Source organism: Pteronotus mesoamericanus, unplaced genomic scaffold, assembly GCF_021234165.1.
Source record: "Pteronotus mesoamericanus isolate MK-2021 breed Mesoamerican mustached bat unplaced genomic scaffold, CSHL_Meso_final contig_105, whole genome shotgun sequence".
In the NCBI taxonomy this organism is placed as follows: domain Eukaryota; kingdom Metazoa; phylum Chordata; class Mammalia; order Chiroptera; family Mormoopidae; genus Pteronotus; species Pteronotus mesoamericanus.
In genome coordinates, this window is record NW_026555006.1 from 4,058,992 (window position 1) to 4,082,035 (window position 23,044).

The 23,044-nt window shown below is 34.8% G+C and overlaps 1 protein-coding gene across 2 annotated transcripts in view; it reads left to right on the forward strand.

The window, feature by feature from the left end:
- ZFYVE9 (zinc finger FYVE-type containing 9) overlaps positions 1-23,044 on the forward strand; it is a 128,822-nt gene that overhangs the window by 73,559 nt on the left and 32,219 nt on the right. For both annotated transcript variants that reach the window (XM_054573040.1, XM_054573050.1), the window contains 6 exons: positions 3,538-3,658; positions 6,880-7,002; positions 8,805-8,960; positions 16,749-16,973; positions 18,763-18,845; positions 20,152-20,256. In XM_054573040.1, the coding sequence (XP_054429015.1) occupies positions 3,538-3,658; positions 6,880-7,002; positions 8,805-8,960; positions 16,749-16,973; positions 18,763-18,845; positions 20,152-20,256 (813 nt within the window). The remainder of the gene's footprint in view (positions 1-3,537; positions 3,659-6,879; positions 7,003-8,804; positions 8,961-16,748; positions 16,974-18,762; positions 18,846-20,151; positions 20,257-23,044) is intronic.

The following is a 23,044-nucleotide window of genomic DNA, read 5'->3' on the forward strand; positions in this document are numbered from 1 at the left end:
GTAATTTTCTTTCAGGAATTTATATAACTTGTGGATTTTATTGTACTGAAATTGCATGTCATTAAGATTAGATTTATTGACATACAGAGCTAAATTTCTGTTTGGTGAAGGAACATTAAACCATGTGCTATCTGTCTTCAAATACAAGCCTTTTGGTGGGGTGGGGCGTTTAAAGGCTGCAGAAGGTGACAGCCAGAGCTATGCCATTCTTCTTTGTATCTTGCATGCGACTTTGTCAAGTACATTCTATCTTTTTCCTTCAGTTGTTTATTTGGAAAAATTTCAAACTTATACTCTTCACTTATATTTACCAATCGTTCCCCTTTTGCCACATTTACTTTATCCTTACATACACACTTATTTTTTTTGACAAATATTTGAGGATTAGTTGTACTTCATTACTTAATACCTCAGTTTGCATCTCCTAAAAACAAGCTATTTTCTTACATAAGCACAATAGAATTATCATAGGGGAAAAAAATTTATCTACTTCTGTTATCTAATATATAGTCCATATGCAGATTTGCTCAATTGTCCCAATAATGTTCTTTATAAATTTCATTTATACACATACGCACATATATACAATTTTTTTATTAAATAAAAAATATTTTTAAAAATTAGGATCCCGTGTTTCTTTGATTTTCTTTAGAACATTTATACCACTATTTAAAAAATGTCTTTCATATTACTGTGTTTAAGTGGACCAATGCAGTTCAAACCCATGTTGTTCAAGGGTCAAGTGCTTGGGGAAAAAAATCCATGCTTGGGAATCTGAGTGTATGGAGGGCTGACTGAAGTTATAAGTGAATTTTTCGCTCTGCAGATTGTGGACGCCCCTAACCTCTGCATTGTTCAAGGATCAACTTTGTTAATATTTTGGGAATATCTAGGCCATATTTTGCATAAAGTCCTTAATTTGTATTTGTCTGATTTTTTTCCTCAAGATTAATATCAGATTAAACACTTTTGGCAAGAAAACTATTACTACATAGTGATGATCATTTGCTTAGTGGAACACATCAAGAAGTATCAGTTTGAAAAGAAGCAAAGTAGAGACAGAATCATAGATATCAAGCAGCTGACAGCTCTGGGGGATTTGGGGGATGGAGGAATCGAGCAAAAAGAAAAAAAAGAGAATGAATTCATGGACAGTAGGATGGTGATTGCAGGTGGGGACATGGGTGGGTGGGGGTGGAAGAGGATATTGGGGGGATAGTAATGGAAAAAATATGTATAAATAAAAAATAATGTTAAAAAAGGAAGTATCAGTCCGATAATTGGTTAAATTGATGTCTTTTGCGTTTCTCTACTGCAAAAGTAGCTATTCTTTGCAGTTAATACGTAATATGAGGGGTGACTTTGAGACTGAGTTTTCCGTCCCCTCACAGTCTTTTCACAAATGATTTTACTGTCCTTTGACAGTCCTTGCCTCAGTCAGTTATAACTATGATATTTAGGCACTGATGACTTCTTCCTATTAAAAAATTTTTCACGTCTTTTAAATTGTATGATAGGCTCTGAAAACACGGCTTTTTTTTTGTTTGTTTCTTGTGGTTTTCTGTGGAGTCTTTATTGTTTTCTCTATATAGAATCATGTCATCTGCAAACAGTGAAAGTTTTACCTCTTCCTAATTTGGATGCCTTTTATTGTTTTTTTCTTATCTGATTCTTGTTGCTAACATAAAATTTATTTTTGGAACTAATGAGGAAGCTCTAGTGAATGAGTATTATAGGGAAACAAGGTTTAGCTCAGTTTAAGAAAAACTAAGTTATTTCTGTGTTTTCATATTGTTCAGTACTCTATTTTAGTATTTCTGGTAAAATGAGGGAAAACAAGTTCTTTAGGTCCAGACTAGAATATAGTTTTCTCATCTTTATGGCCTAATAGAATACCCGGCAGTTAATAGGTTCTCAGTAAACAAAATAAATTTCTTTTAACAGGTGGTATTTAAGTAGAGGTCAGATGGTCACTTCTTATAATATTAAAAGGCGATTTTATGCATCATTAAATAGCAAGTTAGAATAGGTTACTTTATTTCCTGTACTATATCTCGAAATCATTTAATGATGGTTTGCCAATAAAAATTTCCAAATATCCTCTCATATAGTAGTGTACTAAGAACATTGCAAATTTTTAACAAAAACCCAATAAACTGTAGATAGTATAGATAAAAGTATGGCAAGATATTGATATTTTGAAAAGTAGTTTTAATCTTTATTTAAATATAAATATATATAGTAAAGTGCTTTAGGAGAATTAATCTTTGGGAAACAACTTGATGAATATATATTTACACACATATAAATCCTATGTAACCACCATTCAGGTGAAGATATAGATCATTTTTATCACTCTAGGTTTCCTTATGTTCTTTTTTTCTCAGTACCGCTTTCTATTAAATTTCTTTTATATCTTTTCCTCCAGGTACCCATTATTCTGACTTATATAACCATGGATTTGTTTGACCCGTTCTTGAATTTCATATAAGAGGAAACATATAGTATATAATAGTTTGTGTCTAGCTTATTAAACTCAAACTCATATTTATGAGATTTGCTCATGCTGTAGGCATCTTAAGTCAATATTTTATTATTGAGTAGTATTTTATCATATGGATATATCACAATTTTTCTATTTTCTTGTTAATGGATATTTTGATTATTTTCAGTCTTTGGCTATTACTAATTGAATAAAAGCTACTATAAACATTCTTTTATGTGTTTTTACAAGTTTTAAAAAACTTTAAAAAACTTTTTTAAAGGTTCATTTTCCTGTCAAGTGTTGGAGAATATGGAGAGGAGAGCATCATTATAATTGTTCTTGGAGTGTAGTCTATTAAGTCATTAATTAAGTGGATTTAACCCCACACAAAATGTATTTTGCAACATTATACTTTATTAAGTATATCTAACATCGTATTAATGCAAAAAAAATGAAGTTTTATTTCATTGCATAGTAAATGAAAAAGGTGACCTATTTTGATTTCTGTGTTTTACCAAAGTTAATTTTTTTCATTTTTTATTGTGGTAAATATATGTAACAAAATTTGCCATCTTAACCATTTGTAAGTGCACAACCTATGGCAATTATTTTTATATTGTTGTTCAGCCGTCACCACTCTTCTCAAAGTTGATTTGAAAAAGCAAGTATAAACAAGACTTTAAGTACATCCAAATACATTAAAAGTTCAGAAATTATGAGATCATATTGAACTTTTGTTTTTGTTCTCAGTATAATAATTAAATATATATTTCTTGTATAGCAAAAGAAACCTGGGTAAAGGAAGCTTTATTTGTTCAAGGCTACAATGCCTCTTCTCTCATTACTATGATTTGGTGATGCCAAAGAGAGAAACTACACTCAGAAACATTTTCATAACATATAAGCTCAGTCCTTTAGGAAACCACAGGTTAATGAGTATTAAAAAAGTATGACTTCTAAATTTTCACTTATTCCCATTTATATCTTCACTATATTCTACCAAGGTCTTGAACCGCTCTGTAACTCTCACTTTGCTCATTTGCTTTTCCTAGACGGATATTTCTCTGTTTTCTGGGAGCATAACTCAGGTGGGAAGTCCTGTTGGGAGTGCAATGAACCTTATTCCTGAAGATGGCCTTCCTCCCATTCTCATCTCCACTGGTGTAAAAGGAGGTTTGTGGACTTATATATTTAAACAAGATAATTATCATATATGCCAAATATTACCTTCTAATGAAGGGAGAGAGACAGAATTTGAGTGATAACTACCCTTCTCTTCTCTAACAAAAAAACCCCAACTACTCAGTACCATGAAAATAATTGTTGCTATTACTGGTTGTTTTAGAGTAGATATTTATGCTTTTATATTATAATGTTATATCATTCATTGACAGGATATATTTTTAATTATAAGTGTAGTTCATTGGAAGTTTTTAAAAATACTTTAAAGCACATAATACACTAAAGTTTCTTGTGATTCTAGGTTTGGCCCACCTGATACAGTCAGTATATTAATTTAACTTTTTGTTTTGAAGTATAATATACATTCAGAAATGTACATATAATAAATGGAGGGTACTGAACTTAAATAGCAACTTTACTGATAAAAAATATTTTTAACGAGTCTTAGTAAGAAGTAAAATTATTATCTAATTTAAAGAATGCTTATCTTTATTTGAAAGTTTCTTGTTGATATGTCCAGATTAGCATCCAACTAGTACATTTTCAAAAGAAATTTTATAATAATCTCCTCAGTTTTTTCCTAGCCTTTTACCTGGACTTCTTGCCTTCAATTTTTCTCTCCTTTATTTTATCTTCCACATTGCTGCCATATATCTTTTTAAACATAGATATTATCATATATTACTTTGGCTTAGAAACAGTCAGTACCTTCAGTATAAATTACTTACCTTAGCATACACTGTCCCTTGTAACCGTATCTCAACTTACTAACTTTATTTCCGGCCAATACCTCAATACTTTACATGCATTCTACAGTTTATTTACTGTTTTTTTAATATTCACCTTTTAAAAATATTTTTTAAACTTTTTTTTATTGATTTTAGAGAGAAAAGGAGGGAGTTAAGGAGGGATGGAGGAAGGAGGGGGGAGGCATCAATTTGTTGTTCCACTTATTTATGCATTCATTAATTGATTTTTTTGTATGTGCCCTGACCGGAGATTGAACCTACAACTTTAGCATATAGGGATGACACTCTTACCACCTGAGCTACCCAACCAAGGCTAAATATTCACTCTTGATACTTTCATGCCTTTTCTGCTGCTGTGGAAGAGTGGAAGGAGAATGGACTTCAGAGCTGAACAGACCTGAGCTTTAATCTCAGTACTATTCCATTCTAGCTGTGTGATCCAGTGGGCAAATCATTTATGCTCTGTGGATCTTTTTCTAAGTCTTTAAAAAAAATTTGTTAACTTTATTTACTTAAGAGTCATGAATATTAAATCAGATTTTATTTTATTTTATTTATTTTTTAAAGATTTTATTTATTTATTTTTAGAGAGGGGAAGGGAGGGAGAAAGAGAGGGAGAGAAACATCAATGTGTGGTTGCCTCTCGCGCATCCCTTACCAGGGACCTGGCCCGCAACCCAGGCATGTGCCCTACACCGGGAATTGAACCCACAACCCTTTGGTTTGCAGGTTCGCACTCAGTCCACTGAGCCACGCCAGCCAGGGCTAAATCAGATTTTATACCTGAAAGTTCTTATACAAAGTAGGCATGTAATTAATATTTTTCTTTCCTTAACTAGAATACCTTTCTATGCCTTAGACTCCTTGAAGAATTCCTCAGCCTTTCAAAATGCAGATTAGTGGAAAACTCTTCTCTGAGTCCTTACCTAGGCTGCCTCCGTAGTAATGTTTTATATCCTCACCTCTGTTCTAATACAAATTCATATAGACTATCGCATTAACACTTTTCTCATTGTAATATAGATATTTTATAGGTCTAATTCTTTCACTGAAACCCTGAATTCCTTCAGTCTTAATTTATGTATGTGTATTCTGGTGCTAGCATGGTGCTGGGCCTAGAGTAGGCTCTCAGCAGTGTTGGTGGAATGTATTATACTGTCAAACCAGCTGTGTTCTGATAGTTCAACGATGAACTTTTACATAAAGTTAAACATTCTTTTGCTTGAATAATGTCTTTGTGCTTTACCAGGCAGGAACTCCTATAAATATTCTTTTGTTAGTAGAACTACTACTTAAGTTTCAAATTTCGGTTATTTTAATAAATCTTAGATTAATAAGAAATTATGTTGGCCTGCTCCGTTTGCATTTTCATTAAAAGTCACATCCATCAACTTGAATTGTCAAAACCTCTTCTACCAAGAAACACCTAGTTACCCAATATATACTGAAACCACATTACTTTCAATTCACCACAATTTTGCATTCTAGTGAAATAACTTCATAAATTTTTTTAAGTCACTTAGTATTTCATTTTCTAATACCTTCACTGATAGGGTAAGCAATTCTCCCATATACCCCCCAAAAATAGTTCTTTGATTTTATTGGTCCTTGGAAAATGGTGTTGTTTTGCTTATATAAAACCAATCAAACCATATGCAACTTGCAGGTTTTCAGTTCTTTTCCCATACTTTTATATTCTACAGTGGTTATTACCCATGATTTTGACTTCAAGGTGGGCGTATCATAATTCAAAATGGGTGGCAGAATATGACGTAGTACTGTGCTTTCAGGGATTAAATGGGAGGGGTTCTGTTTAGAGCCTCAAGTATTAACTTGTTCATGTTCAGAATCTGATGTGTGATTTACTGGTAATTTTGGTGATATATGTACTGAACTGTCAACTTTTCATAAAGGAATTCTTTCATGAAACCAGTCACTTAAGATACTTTTAGTTATTTTCTGGGTTTATGTTCTACAGTTTAATTTTTTATGGCAGAAAGTCTTAAACTATACAAAAGGATATAGAATAAAACATAGGATGCCCCTCTACCTCAATCTCTAGGCATCCTTTCCAGAAGTAATTAGCTTATTATCACTTCCTTATATATCATGGATTATTTTAAATGTTGGTATTAGAACATGTAATATGTGAAATTCTTGTTACGATTGTTGGAGAAATTTTGTTAAATAGAAGAGTTGTCTGTAGATCTAGTTCAGATCATTTTGTGAAGTCTCTACACAGAATAACTATGTTGTCATCCAAACTGGACTGGGTCACTTTAGAGAGTGAAAGGGGACACTGTTAACATAACACTGAAGCAGGCACAAACCTATGTTCACCATATTTATAAATTGAACACTGATTTCTTTCATGTGAATAATTAGCCTGTTCATCCATCTGATTTCCTACATCCTGTGTTTAACCCTTTTGCCAATCTCTTACATTGTTTTCTCCCCTTACAGACTATGCTGTGGAAGAGAAACCATCACAAATTTCAGTAATGCAACAGTTGGAGGATGGTGGCCCTGACCCACTTGTATTTGTTTTAAATGCAAATTTGTTGTCAATGGTTAAAATTGTAAATTGTAAGTTGAAAAAGTTTTTTTTAATAAAAATGAGATACTTTACTGACTCATAAATAATAAAGCTTTCAAATATATTACACACAAGTATTTTTATATAGAGCCACATCTTATTGAAAAGTTGGTACTGAAGAAGTTGGTTTTCATAAAATAATATATCCCAGAGGACAATTGTGGTACTAACAGAAACTCTTGCTTTTAGTTATGGGGATAGGATAGGTGAATTCTCTGGAAAAAAGCCAAAGAAAACTTGAACTGATCTAAGCTCTTCCTGAGATGGGTATGTTATGTTACAACTTACTACCAGGATAACCAGTGGTGGATAAATCATCCTGGAGGGTCAAACAATTTACATGCTCCATTTAAATCTCAGAAATCTTAACCATGGTGCAAAACCTTATTTGGGTGAAGTCTTAGTTAACTAACATGTAGTAAAACTTCAGTACATCTTCATATTCAGAAGAAACATCCATTTTTGGTGCCTTCTCGTGCATCAGAATTAGAAGACAGTAACTGAAAATCTTGATTCCAAGATGGTATTGGAAAATAGAGAACACATTTATCCTGGATGAATATTAATTAACAGGCATAGTTTTGGAGAGAGGATGGAAGCACTGGGGAGCAGTCCTCTAGTTCCCACTGTATAGTTGTTTTAAGTTGACTTTAGAAACCAGAAACACCTGTTTTTTTAGAGTTTCTGCATTAATGAAATGCATATTTTCTGGTTTACTTACCAATCATACCCTTGTATATTTGGCCAGTTATTAATGCTTGCCATCTTTCCTTCTAGGATCAGATTTTAAAATAATTAACTGAAGATTTAAATTTATACATATCTAGTTTATAAATTATACTTAGAAAATAGCTAACCTAGAATTCCTGAAATGCACACCATCTTAGTATAGTTGGATTGGGCACCTCCTGTTTAGGTATGTAAAGTAACAATTGCCAAAGTGAAAAAAAGGGACCTTTTATTAGTTTTTATTTACATTGTGGTATTCATAATTTTACTTGAATCCTTTTTCAATTCCTTTGGGGATCCCATTGTGTTAAGAGTATGAATGATACTAAGTGTCAAGGATTGAACATTATTTTTAGCTACATATGGCTTATGCTATTAGGACTCTACAGAGCCTTTTAGTGAAGAAGTGGAAGCAAGTAGTTCAGAAAAGCCATCCTTTTCACGGCTTTTTACAGCATGAAGCTAAGTGAAGTCGTGTTAATTATCTTGAATTTTCTCCTAGAAAACACTATAATTAGAATTGCTAGAATGTTTCAGTCACAGATGAATGTGTACATAAAAAAATATTTTTTAGGTCACAACCTGAATTCAAAGCCGTAATATTGGTGGTTGTTTCTGGTCTTATATAAGTAATTATTTTCCTTGTTGAAGTGTTTTTTTTTTAATAAAGAGGAAATATATATTTTTAATCATTGTAGCAAAAGGTACGTAGTTTGGTTTTATTTTATTTTTAAAGGAATGTTGTTTCTTTTGATAATTACACCTTGTAATAATAGGATTTAAAAGTTTTCAGTGTATTTCTTTCACTATTACTTTTTTTACTTCCCTTACAATTTCTTTTCTAAGGGCTTGCCTAGGGTCCTTAATACACCAGAGGTAGTGGTATATTTTATTTTCTACAATAGTTCTTTGGCTCAATGCAGTGTATTTCACAGGTTGAATTAAACAGGCTCAGAATGTTCTATTTTAGTCTTTGCTGTATTGTAACATAGATTTCTGTGCATTTTTTAAGGGTAAGAATTGAGAGTACTGTCTTTATGTTATGTTTTTATTCTATCTATAGATGTGAACAGGAAGTGCTGGTGTTTCACGACAAAGGGAATGCATGCAGTGGGTCAGTCTGAGATAGTCATTCTTCTACAGTGTCTGCCGGATGAAAAGTGCTTGCCCAAGGATATCTTCAATCATTTTGTGCAGCTTTATCGGGATGCCCTGGCAGGTGGGAATGCTTTTTGATTTAGTATGCACACTTTATAGATGACAAAAACATTTTTTTGTTTTATTCTATTTGTTTTTATTTTTTATTTTATTTTTTATTAGGTTTAAAAGATTACAAAAACTTTTAGACACAGATGAAAAATAATAGTCTTAAATTTGGAAACCTGGCATTGAAGGCTTCCTTATTGATGACAAGTTAAAACTTGCCATGGTTTGAGGAAAATACAAATTTTAGTACTTAACTTGGTATGTTTGTTATTTTACTAAGGCTAGAATCAAAATTTGTAAGAGACTCCATTGAACTGACGTAATATTCTTCTTTGAGTAGTTTAAGATTCATGATATTGGTACCCAGTTGAAGGAAGCATAATCATAACTTACTGCTTGTTTCTTCAGTTAACAATACTTACATAATCATGTAAGTACTCTACATTTAATTTTCAAGCTTCAAGGACCACCAGCATGGACAACTTTATTATGTTTTCAAAATAAATAAATTGTAAATATTTTTTACTATAACAATGTAAAAGTAAATGTATAGACATTGGAGAACACTAAGGATACTAATATAAAAACATACTATTAAAATTGAGAAAGAAATTGCAGGATTCTGTAGTAGCTCTATATTTAATTTTTGAGGGACCGCTATACTGTTGTCCATAGTGGCTGCACCAGCTTACGTCCCCACCAACAGTGCACAAGGATTCCCTTTTCTCCACATTCTTACCAATACTTATTTTAAAATTAATTTTTAAAAGCTATTGTAGAAATTAGCAAGAAATTATCAGGTTTTAATGTAAGTCGTGGCAGTGGGAATAAAGAGTGTTGAAGAGATTTATAAAAGGATGACGCTTCAGTTCAAAGCATTTGATAACCAATCGGTTGTGAGGGGTGAGAGGGAACAAATCAAAGTTGGCTTCCGATTCCTAGCTTGGGCCCCTGGGTGGATGTTTTTCTTTTTCACTGAGATAATAAATGGAAGAGCAAAGTTGGCAGCTGAGGTCTTTGTTCATTGTGTTGAATTTGAAATATTAAAAACAACAGATAGTAGTATATAAATTGAAGATGAATACATGGACGTGGACCTCAGAAGGTAGATTGGAGCTAAAATACAGACTTGGGAGACCCAGCATTTATGTGATAGTTGAAACTATGGTTAAGAATAAGGCCAGTGTGAAGAGACTGGAGCTGTGAATGGAACTCTTGAAAAATGCCAACAAGGAAAAGCATGAATTATTATATGAGTCATTAAAATACATTTAGTATAAATGGTTACTCATTTTTTAAAACTATACTTTTATATCAGAGTCCATTGCATTAAAATACAATAATTCCATAACAAAATATCAACTAGGAACTGATAATAAGATAATGGTAATAGTCTAAGGTTGGCCTATTATACATCTAAGGCATGGTAAATATTTTCTATAATGTAGGATGAGGGCATGTACATATATAGCTAAGTAAAGAACATTTCAAAAGCATAAATAAGTAAGCTATAAGAGTCTCTCCTTGAATATTATTTCACAGCTCATAGAATAGGAATTATTTCACAGCTCATAGGACTATGGGACTAGAAAAGTATCTTAGATTATCTAGCAAAACTCTTCACTTTTTTAGATGAAGAAAGTGAAACCTGGAGATGTTAATGGCTTGTCTAAATCAGACCTAGTTGTGATTAGGATTAAAGCTCCCAGACCATTTTTCTTTAGTTATGTCAGTAGCCTCTGTGTATATGTTAATAATATAGCAGTTTTTAAAAACAAATGTGCATAATATCTATGTGATATCCAAGTTTTTTAAGAATCCTGTTTTTAGATAATGAAGGTAGCAACTAATATATCTATTACATTATAGATATATCTATAGAAATATTTCACTATGATAATGTTTCACTATTATTTCACTATGATTTTTTTATAGTAGAAACATAATTTAAATGTCCTAAAATGACCCCAGTTCATTGTTTTTCTCTTTTGTGTAGCATAGGGTATGGAATTGGCTAATTATATCTTAAATTGTCCCCAGGTGTGAAAGCATTGCGTACTCTATCACTTGCTTCATGGTTCCTCTGGCATAAATCACTCAAGAAGCCTTAAAAACCCTTGAATGAACTTTCTTTATAATTTCCTCTGAATTTTTAATCTAAATTACATGTAATTCATAATAATATGTGTGTATATATGTTTATTATTTAGTATATATGAATATATTTATCATACATAGTTGCTTATGCTTTCTACAGTGAGAAGAAAAATTATATTTTATGAAAAATGATGTTTTCAAGTTTCAGAATGCCTTCTGATTGTTATGGTGCCAAGGGAGATTTTAGATTTTATGTTGTTTTCTCTCCTCCATTCCTCTATGTTCTGTACTTGGTTTTTTTGTAAACAAACATTCAGAACATGGAATTGAACAAAGTGAGAATTGTATCTACCGGAATATTTTTTCTGGAGTTAATCTCTTGTTTCCCTCTCTTACTCAAAAACCTTTATTGACTCCACATTGTCTTTAGCATAAACTGTGTGCTCCACCATTCATTACTCCACATAATCTGATCCTATATTTTCATTCTCATTTCCCACTATTAGTCTGCCCATACTTCCATTGTATGATGATTTCCTACTTCATTACTCATGATAATGAGCCCCGCCAAAAACACACCATGCTATTTCCCAACACCCCAACTATCTGAATCCTAGTAGTTTTCTTAAGTGTTACTCAAAGACCACTTCCTGTTTGAATTCTTCCTTGATGATTTTCACAGGTAGAAGTAATCTCTTCTAGCCTTGGTCTGTGTGGCTCAGTTGGTTGGAGCATTGTCCCGTAAACCAAAATGTTGTGGGTTTGATTCCCAGTCAGGGCATGTTCCTAGTTCAGTCCCTGGTTGGGGCGTGTATGGGAGGCACCTGGTTGATGTTTCTCCCTCACAACAATGTTTCCCTCCTTCCCTTCCCCTCTCTCTAAAATCAATAAACATGTCCTCAGGTGAGGATAAAAAAAGAAGTTATTCCTTCTAAATTCCTTCAGTAATCTTTAAAAAATTATTTGGTATAGCCCTGGATTGAGCGCTGGCCTGCGAACCAAAAGATTGCCAGTTTGATTCCCAGTCAGGGTGTCTGCCTGGGTTGTGGGCCACATCTCCAGTTCAGGACAGGGGAGAGGCAACTGATTTAAGTCTCTTGCACATTTGTTTCTCTCCCTCCCTTACCCTCTGTTGAAAAATAGATAGATAAAATCTTAAAAAATAAATTTGGTATATACAAAAGTATATAAATATATATTTTAGTAGTTATGCAAGTTGTGAAGCAAATAGCAAAGTAACCACCCATAAACAAAATGCCAAACGTGGGATATAAAAATGACCATTCTTTCCTGATTCTAAACTTCCCATCCCCCATCTCTAGGTAACCATTCTCGTCAAACTTGTGTTATACTTTTCTTCTCTTTTTTGCTTTATCCCAAATGCTTACATCATGAAGGATTATAACATATTTGCATGTTCTTAAACTTTGTACAATTGACATCACACTGTATATATTTTATATGGTTTGCTTTTTTTACTCCACTGTATGTTTTTCACTTTCATTCGTTGCTCTAGTGGTTCTAGTTTATTGACTTTCAGGCTACTGTTTTATACTCATTACATAAATTTACTAGAATTTATTAATTCTCCTGGTGCATAGTTTGCTGTTCTTACCAGCTTATTGTTATTTAGACACACAAAATGTTTTTGTATGTATATTTGGAAGTAGAATTTTGATTTATAGGATGTGGATAACTTCAACTTTATTAGGTAATGTTAAATTGTTTCCTAGAGTAGTTAGTGGTTTACCAGTTTATATCTATCTACCTGTCCCCATCCCCAGTGCATGAGTTGTCAACATTTGATGTTATCAGAGTTTTAATTTTTGCCAGTCTGATGGGTATCTCATTTTGATTTGTATTTGACTAATTATTAATGAGGCTGAGCATACATTCATATATTGCCCATAAATTAATGGCTTATTTCACTTAGCTTAATATTCTCCAATTTCGTCCATGTTGTCACAAAAGGTAGCAGTTCCATCTCTCTTTCTTTCTTTCTTAAATGCAGATTGATTTTATTTATTCTTTTTAAATGTCAAAGTTAATTGTATTTAAAAAATTTAAAACTCTTATAAAGTCTCAGCAATTAAACCAACATGACACCAGCACAGAAATAACCAAGTAGATCAATGAAATATAATGAACAGTCTAGAGACAAACGTATATATGTAGCAACATATGATTAAGTTGATACTTCAAGTCAATGGGTAAAATGAGGCTTATTCAACAAATAAGATGCATGGACCACTATTGCTCAAAATAAAACAAATATAGAGCCCTATTTCACACATTATACGAGAAATATTCAGGTGAGTTAAAAATCAATATGTAGAATCTAAGGAGTTTTAGAAGAAAATACACACTTAATATTTTTCTTACCCTGAAGTAAAATATTCAGACCCAGGGGCTATAAAGTAAAATATTGACAGTATGACTATATTAAACATTTAAGACTGTACAGTAATATACATATAAAAAAGTAAAAGGACAAGTAATAGAGTAGGAAAGTATTTGCAACACATCTGAAAAAGGGTTAATAGGTTTTTGGGTCTTTTTAGGGAAAAAAGTTCTACAAACCTTTAATCAATAAATGGATAAAGAATACCAAAAAGTCATTTAAAGTTTTTTAAAAAAAATAATAGAAATAGGCAAGAAATATACTAAAACCGGTTTAGTTTCAACAAATAATAAAGGAACAATTAAAATAACCCATCGTTGTCACAATCAGATTAATACATATTAAAAAATATTAGTAATACCACGTATTGGCAACTCTGAAAGGAACTGGGTATTCATAGACTCCTTTTATTCATCTTAAAGCAGTCCCTTTAGCATATTTTGCAGTGCTGGTTTGGTGGAGGTGTAGTCTTTTAGCCGTCTTTTGTCTGGGAAACTCCTTAATTCGCCTTCCATTTTAATTGAGAGCCTTGCTGGGTACAGCAGTCTTGGTTGCAGGCCTTTGCTTTTCATTACTTGGAATATTTCTTGCCGCTCCCTTCCGGTTTGCAGTGTTTCTGTTGAGAAGTCAGCTGCTAGCCGTACTGGGGCTCCCTTATATGTTACTACCTCTTTCTCCCTTGCTGCCTTTAGGATTCTCTGTTTGTCTTTGGTATTTGCCATTTTAATGATGATGTATCTTGGAGTGGGCCTCACTGGGTTCCTCTTGAATGGGACCCTCTGTGCTTCCTGGACTTGTGTGACTTTTTCTCTCCTCCAATTAGGGAAGTTTTCCATCATGACTTTTTCAAACAGGTTCTCTATCCCTTCCTCATCCTCTTCGCCTTCTGGTATCCCTATTATACGGATAGTATTACGTTTCAGGTTGTCCTGAATTTCCCTAAATGCCTCTTCATTCTTTTTGAGTCTTTTTTCATTTTCTTGCTCTTTCTGGGAGCTTTTTTTCTACCTTGTCCTCCACTCGCTGATTCGATCCTCAGCTTCATCTAGCCTGCTTTTGATTCCTTCTACTGTGTTCTTCAATTCAGAAACTGTATTCCTCATTTCCTCTTGTCTCTTATCGATAGTTTCCAAAATTCACATTCCTGCAGATCCCCATTTTATTTTATTTTTTCTTATATTTTTTAAAGATTTTATTTATTTACCTTTAGAGAGAGGGGAAGGAAAGGAGAAAGAGAGGAAGAGAAACCTCAATGTGTGGTTTCCTCTGTGCGCCCCGCTTGGGGACCTGGCCCTCAATCCAGGCATGTGCCCTGACTGGGAATCGAACCAGTGATTCTTTGGTTCACAGGCCAGCAGTCAATCCACTGAGCCACACCAGTCAAAGCCACACCAGTCACATCCAGATCCCCATTTTAAATTTATTTTTATCTCTTTTAGAGAGAGGGGAAGGGAGTGAAGGAGAGAGGAAGAGAAACATCGATATGAGAGAGAAACATTGATCAATTTCCTATGGTACATGCCCTGACCAGGGACTGAACCCGCAACCTAGGCATGTGCCCATACTAGAATCGAACTAGTGACCTTTTCTTTGTAGGATGACAGTCAATCAACTGAGCCACATGGGTCAGGGCAATCCCCATTTTCTTAATAACTGTTGGCTCCTAAAGACCACCTGCAGTTCCTTGTCTCATTGCTCCATAAGTGGTTTTACAACATGGATGTTTGCTATTTTGATTAACTCAAAAATCAGTTGATTGGTAACCTCATCATATTCATAGGTGCTCCCCATTCAAGGGGAGGGAGTTAAACAAGACATGTATACCTGGAGGCAGGCAGAGTTTTGTCTACCACACAGGATTTTTAATCACAGTTTAATACACAAACCTAAGTGTACTTTACTCATTTAGTACCTTCATTGGTGGATCAATGGCACCAGGTGTTAGACCAGTAGAGTCAGGAAAGACCTTGGTTCAGCAATTCAGTACTTGAGTTCTGATTAAGAATTAATTGAGAGCCAAGATTCAAACTGTAAGAGAAGGTTTGTTTAGAAAGTCACAGAGGTAAAAGAAATGAGCTGTAGAAGAAATGGGCTCAGGAAACAAGTTACAAAGGCAAAAGAAGGGCCGTGTTTCTGCAGGGCTCTCTCGGCTTCCCGAAGGACATGGGCCTAGCATGCCAATACTCAATGAAAGGCTGTGACCTGGGCCATGTCTAGCAAAACAGCTTAAATGTGCAGCCAGATTTGGTTAATCCTGGGACAAGAGTACTTACAGCCCCTAAGTGATGATAATATCTGGGTGAACATGGCTCTCACCCCTAAAGCTTTTCTCAGTTTCGTGCAGAGGTGTTCTTTTTACTCGTGGACCCTGCTGTCAATATAGTGCTCCACCTTCACTCAAGGATTCTTGAACTCTTCTGTGAACAGATTTTAGTTTTCAAGGAAAGTAAGCATTAACTTCTGTGATGGGGATTTTGGTATTTGGTATTACTTCTTCCAGAGGTATTGAAAGAAGTTTGCACATGTGTAGTGAACATATCTGCTCTTATATTATTGAATAGCTGTTATCAGAAAGTTGTTTTGTAATTCTAAACTGAGGAAAATATCTCATTAATGAAGGGCTGATTTGTTACTGTTTCATTTAGAAAACACAAATTAGAAAGTGCTTCATAAAAAGCATTTTCAGCTAAAAGGGAAAAAAAAACACCTAATATGAATTTTAATAAGCTGTAAGTTGTTTACATTTCTTATTTGTCTGCCCACCCTATCTGTGGTACTACCTTCTCTGTAAGTTTTCTTTTTCCCTAAAAGTCTCGTACACAATTGTACTTTATTGTCTTAATTCATTATGTTAATGAATTGACTTTATTCACCCAATGAGATTGTAAGCTCTGTAAGAGCATGTACCTAATCTTAACTTTTTTTATCTGTGACTTTTGAGGCAATAATTTCTATCTTGATGCATATAGTAAAGTTGCACCATCTGACTTTTAGCTAGATGCATGGGGGGCATCAATAATTAGCTAGGAGGCATCAATATTTTTGGCTTTTAGTTAGACTTCAACAGTGTGATAATACAAGTTATATTATGCTCACCAGAAGCCCTGATAAAAATGGGAAAAAAGTTTTCATTTAATAAATGTCATTTATTTCTTTAGAAACTTTGTAAACATGGGTGTTTCATGGTGAAAAGTTAGGAATTAGTGTTCAGTAGTGTCTGGCCTAGTATAGACTAATAATGGTTACTAAAAAATATGATTGGTTTATTGATAGAAAGTAATCAATAAACTCTTTTTGATTTAGGGAATGTTGTGGGCAACTTGGGACATTCATTCTTCAGTCAAAGTTTCCTTGGCAGTAAAGAACATGGTGGATTCTTATATGTGACATCTACTTACCAGTCACTGCAAGACCTTGTACTCCCAGCCCCACCTTACTTATTTGGGATTCTCATACAGAAATGGGAAACTCCTTGGGCTAAAGTGTTTCCCATCCGACTAATGTTGAGACTTGGAGCTGAATATCGACGTAAGTAGTAAAATACTTTCTTCTAAAAATGCATGAGCAAGAATGTTGACTAAATAAAGTCCTGAAATATTCAGAGCTTCATCTCCCACCCCCAGGGATACAGTTCAGCAGAATTTTGAAATAACTAAGCTAAACTTAGCGATTATCTCTACTTATTTTGCCTAGAATGAGAAAGACTGAAAATATCAAATGAGAAAGTTAGTAGTTATTTATTACCTTGTAAACTTACTGGCTTTATATTTCATTGATAAATGCAGAATCATCTTGAGAGAAAATGAATTTGAACTTAACAAGTGACTTTATTTTTTATAGTATCTATATATAGTGAGTTTATTTTTTGTCACTTGGTCGGAAAATAGTTACAGCATATTAAATTCTATGTAACCTAACAGATACTTGAAACTAGTGGTATAGAGATCACACTATCAGTTGATAAGCAACAGAAGAGCTTCGTGGCCCATGGTTGTAGCAGTGCAAGTAAGTTGTGATTTTTTTTTTTTTAAGGATGTCAAGGACTAAATGCAAGCTTTATTTTAAACTTTTTATCTTCACCTAATTGAAAGTATGCTGGTCTAGAAATCAGACCACTTGAATAGGTTCTTATCTTTGCCACTTACTAGCTTTGTAACAATCACTCAAGTTGTCTGATTGTCAGATTCTTTTGCAACTGGAGGAAATAATGCTTGCCTTTTATATTATATAGGGTTTTAAAAGGATCAAATGAGATGAAAAATTATTTTATAAACAATAAAACTATATTATATGTTCTCAGCAAGTCAGCTTTATCATTTCACTTATTCATTAATCGAGCAAGAATTTAATAAAGGCCTACCATGTGTCATGAATTCTGGGAATTTAGAAATAGCCAAGACATGGCTATAGGCTCTTGAAATCCTTTGTAAAGTAGACATACAGAAGTCATGAAGTAGTATATTGTATTAAAACACATACTCAAAGCTAATAGAGTTCTTTGGGAGCTCCAAGGTAGACTCTTAACTTTATCAAGAGTGAAGGAATTAGATGAGAGATAATTTTTGGAACAAGGGCCTCTGGACTTGAACTGTGAGGGAAGCATATGAATCAGCTTAGTGAAGTAGGTAAAGGAAAGGATTGTGTGCAGATGAACCAATATGTATAACTTCTTGCCTTTTAAAATTTAATGTATTGATTTTTGAGAGAGAGAGTGAGAGAAACATCAATTTGTTGTTCCACTTATTTATGCATTCTTTGTAATTCTTATATGTGCCTTGACCGGGGATTGAACCTGCAGCCTTGGTGTATCACAATGATGCTCTAATCAACTGAACTACCTGGCTGGGCCCTATAACTTCTTGCCTTGAACAGACAGTTCAAAATATAAAGTTTAAGGACTGAGCAAGCAAATAGGATCACTGGTATTTGGCTCCCCTAAGGAGGATCCCAGTTAGGAAATGTCTGAGTGAATTCTTTTAGACTTTTTGAACACAAAGGAATCAGAAGATATTTATTTCCTTGATCATATTAATGCACTTGGAAGAACAGTGCTTCCTAAGACCTTTGGTCATTTTTCAAACAGCTTCCTCAACAGGCTTATTTTGGTCATCAAATGACTGGTCTTCTATAGTTTACAGAAGGCTTAGGATTTGCATGTGATGCTAACATCCTAAATACTTTTGGAGCTCTAAATTTCATAGTATTTAGATGTATTCAGCCATTATAATTATATTTTGAAAACAGTACCAACCATAATACCTCTTTTACCCAAATTTCAAGCTGCCAGACTTAATCTGATCATTTCTCATTTCCATAGTTTATCCGTGCCCACTATTCAGTGTCAGATTTCGGAAGCCATTGTTTGGAGAGACAGGGCATACCATCATGAATCTTCTTGCAGTAAGTTGGGAATTTTTGCTTTCTTTTTCCTTATTGGGGTTTGTGTGGGAGAAGGAAGAGAAGGATTTTATTATTTTGTTGATAGCAGTGCATTCCCTGCTGCTTCAGGCAGGTGAAGATTTATGTTAAAGGAAAAGAACAACATATATATATTCTTTAGAAAGTGTAACGAGCTTTGAAGTGAGTTAGTACAGGATTCCAGCCCCTGATTATACACTTACTATCTAAGTGACCTTGCAGGATTATTGAGGACTAGAGGTAATGTATAATTAAAGCACAGAACATTCTGTCTTGTTTTTATTTTAAGCCTGATATCCTAGAGTATATCTAGAATATATCTAGAATATGAAAACTTGTCACAAACTTTGAACTGTTAACATCTTTCTCCACATGATTACTGTCTCTTGCCTAGATTATTTTTATTGTGTTTATCTGATCTTCTTACTCTTGTCATTGCTCCCTTACCACCTATTCTTTGTAAAGAAGTCAGAGGTGTCCCTGGCTAACCCTCAAATGTTGCAGACTCCCCTCATAGCAGCAGGCACATGTGCTCAGCATTAATCCACTCCTCTCCAGCCCAGACTGTTGGTGGTGGCCCTCCTTATCCCAGTTTTTGGGTAGCATGGGATTACTGGGTCCTGGTTTTTTCATATTTAAAACTAATTTTTAATTACTCATTTTGTTTAATGTAAGCTGCCACACATCTTTGTGTGAATACACTACAAGCACAAACCTGAACAAAAAAAAAAAAAGAGTAAAGGTGAAGGTCTTTATGGTGGCCTGTAAGACCCTATGAAATATAGCATCTAGTTTTATATCACTCTGACCTCAACACCTACCACTCTGGCTCATTTTGCTTCAGCCACCCTAGATGTCATGCATATTTATGTGTGTTTCACCCTACAAATATTCATTTGGCACATAGGATGTTCCAGACATTTGGAATATAATAAGAGCAAAACAAGTGAGAGTTCCTACCCTCTTGGAGCTTACCTCAGGGGGAGGAAACAGTTAACAAATAAATACATAAAGTGTTAAGTGGTGTTAAAGCAGCGTAAATATTCAGATATTTGTTTAATATTATATATGAGGTATATGAGACTTTTTGATCTCCTTCTTTGTAAGACTTTACAGTCTAATGGGAAGCTGGAGTACACAGACACAGTGGGGCTTTCATTATCCTATTATTTAGATAAGTGAGATCTTTTAGTTTTGACATTCTTTACATTTTTACTAATTGTATTACTATAAATGAAATCCTTCCATGGATGACTTCTTTATTTTGCTTCAATCTGCTTTTACCCAGGACTTCAGAAATTACCAATATACATTGCCAGTAGTTCAAGGTTTGGTGGTTGATATGGAAGTTCGGAAAACCAGCATCAAAATTCCCAGCAACAGATACAATGAGGTAAGATTTATCATGAAAGCATGTTTTTCCTAGTTGAATGCATGAATGAAGGTGAAAAAATATATGATTACATATAAACGTATTTTTTAATTAACAGCAAAATCACTTCATAATATTATATAACCTAGATCAATGATAGAGAATTTCATAATAGACAAAATGTTAAATTTGTGATTTATTTAGTCATTGGTTGTGTTTTTGACATTTGGATGCTGTGATAATCAGTGATAGACTTGCATTTTGATTAAGATACAGAATTAACTTTATAGCGTTCATGGTAGGATATTTTCATTTTTCCTTTTTACTGTAAGTACATGTTATTTTTGACTATCCTTAATGTTTAAGCAAAGCTCACCTTAAGTCCTGAAATGACTTTTAAGTAAGGTTCCAAAAGCAAATGATTACATCTTAAATTAAGCTCCATTTTGTAACTAAAATGAAATTATGCATACTACACATATATTAACAGAATACTTAAACTATGTTCTTTACCTATTTGTCATGTGAATTCTTTTTTGAATTTAACTTTTCTTAGAATCATTTCTTACCTGTCTAATGATGGGGGTTGGGTGGAGGGATTGAGCAAAAAAGGAAAAAGAAGAACTCATGGACACAGACAGCAGTGTGGTGATTGTGGGGTGGGGAAGGGTTGTGAATGGAGGTAGAAGAGGGTATGGGGGTGGGAATAAATGGTGATGGAAAAAAACTAAAACTTCCTCTACTTAAAAAAATTGTGATTTAAAAGGAAATTTTATGTTAAACTTAATTTGATATTATACTGGTTAAAATTTGTTTGTATTTTTAATTTGTTCTTTTATTAGGCAGGGTGGTAACTCCTTGATTACTTTTTTCACTATTTCTTGGTATGAAATAATTTCCTTCCTTCCTTCCATCCTTTTTTATTCAGCATCTATTTACTTACTTATTTGTACATTCAATAAACATTATGTACTTCGTACGCACGTACAGTCACACAAATGTTTTACTGGACTTAAAGCTCAGGGCTTCATGCTGTTATGTGAGGGGCCTCTGTGGAGGAAGACTTTGCCCAGGTTTTCCTCTGTGATGGCTTTTCTTTAGGGGAATATAAAATAGTACCTGGAGTGTATGTTTAACTTCTTCTGGGATGTAATTATCAGTGTTTAGCTTGTTCTACTTTGGAATATCAGAGAGCATTAATACCAGACTGGGTAGAAACAAATCTTTAAAGTGACCTGTTTTTGAGACTCAAGATGGCAGAAGAGCAAGAGAAAGTCACACTGACCTCTTCCCAGGACCAACCTGGAATTACAACTCAACTGTGGAGAACTCACCTGGAACAAACAACTGAACAATAGCAAGAGAGGAGCCTTGTAACCTCAGAGACAGAAGAATCAGCTTTAGCACAATCTAACTGGTAAGGAGTACGGTACAGACCTGAGAAAGCAGACGGGGCGCCCATGGGCAGCAGCACCAGAAGGATATTGAAACCCCCAGTAGGAGCCCCCTGAGAAGAGCAGCGTCTAAACCGAAAGCGGGGATCTCTGGCCTACAGCATCAGAGCCCAAAAAGTACACAGAAAACAGCCAGCTGCGAAAATCGGCAGGGTTGCTCTCTGCCAGAGACAGGCGGCTGGAGACACAAAGAACCGTTCAAAGGGCCAACGCAAAATTTTTATTGGCAGCCACTTACCCTGGTCTCTGGCAAAGGCGGGGGCACAGTGGGCTAGAGACGCCTGAGGAGAGACTGGGGAAGGAGGCTTTGGGGACAGAACTGAAACAGTAGCCGGCTGGATCTCAGTGCTAATTCATCCCCTATGAGACAGCAACCATCTTGCTCAGGCAGAGACCACACCCCCTGAGTGGCAGCAGCGTCAAGGGACCCAATAGCCCAGCCCCCAGGTGGGATTCTACCCCACTCCTTGCTGTCTAAGCTGCCTGCTATGTGGAGTGGCAGCCACAGACAGTAAATCCCTGGCGAAAGGGGGCACAGAGAGGTCTGGCAACACTCGAGGAGAGGCTGGGGACAGAGGCTTTGGGGAGAGAACGGAGAGAGTAGCTGGCAGGTTCCCAGTGCGGACTCCTCCCCCATATGACAACAGCGTGAAAGGACCCATTAATCCCGTCCCCAGGAGGGACTCCGCCCCACCCTGAGCTGTCTAAGGCAGCCTGCTCAGTGCAGAGAGAATAGATTAACAGCGGAAGGAGAAAGCTACAAACAGTAGATTACTGAAAGTCTCGAACAGACTGTCTAAGGTCAGACAGGGATGACATCTGACATCATTAAGGCAGATCCAGAAAGTAAAAACAGCGGTCTCTTACCATAGAAATTGACACCACAAAGTCAGGAGATCAAGACAGGTCAACTTAAGAAGCAGAAGCAAAAAAGAAGAGTCTCACAAATAATGGGAAGAAAAAGAAACACCCCCCACTTGAAGGGAAAGGACGAATACCCAGGAAGAGAACTACATGAAATAGAGGCAAGTAAACTATCAGATACTGAGTTCCAAACAACGGTTCTAAGGTAGTTCAATGAGCTCAGTGAGCTCAGAGAGAATTACCAAAAAGCTACAGTGAAACAGGAGGAACTTACTGCAAACTATATCAGCATGAAAGAGGACATAGAAACTATCGATAAGAGACAAGAGGAAATGAGGAATACAGTTTCTGAATTGAAGAACACAGTAGAAGGAATCAAAAGCAGGCTAGATGAAGCTGAGGATCGAATCAGCGAGTGGAGGACAAGGTAGAAAAAAAGCTCCCAGAAAGAGCAAGAAAATGAAAAAAGACTCAAAAAGAATGAAGAGGCA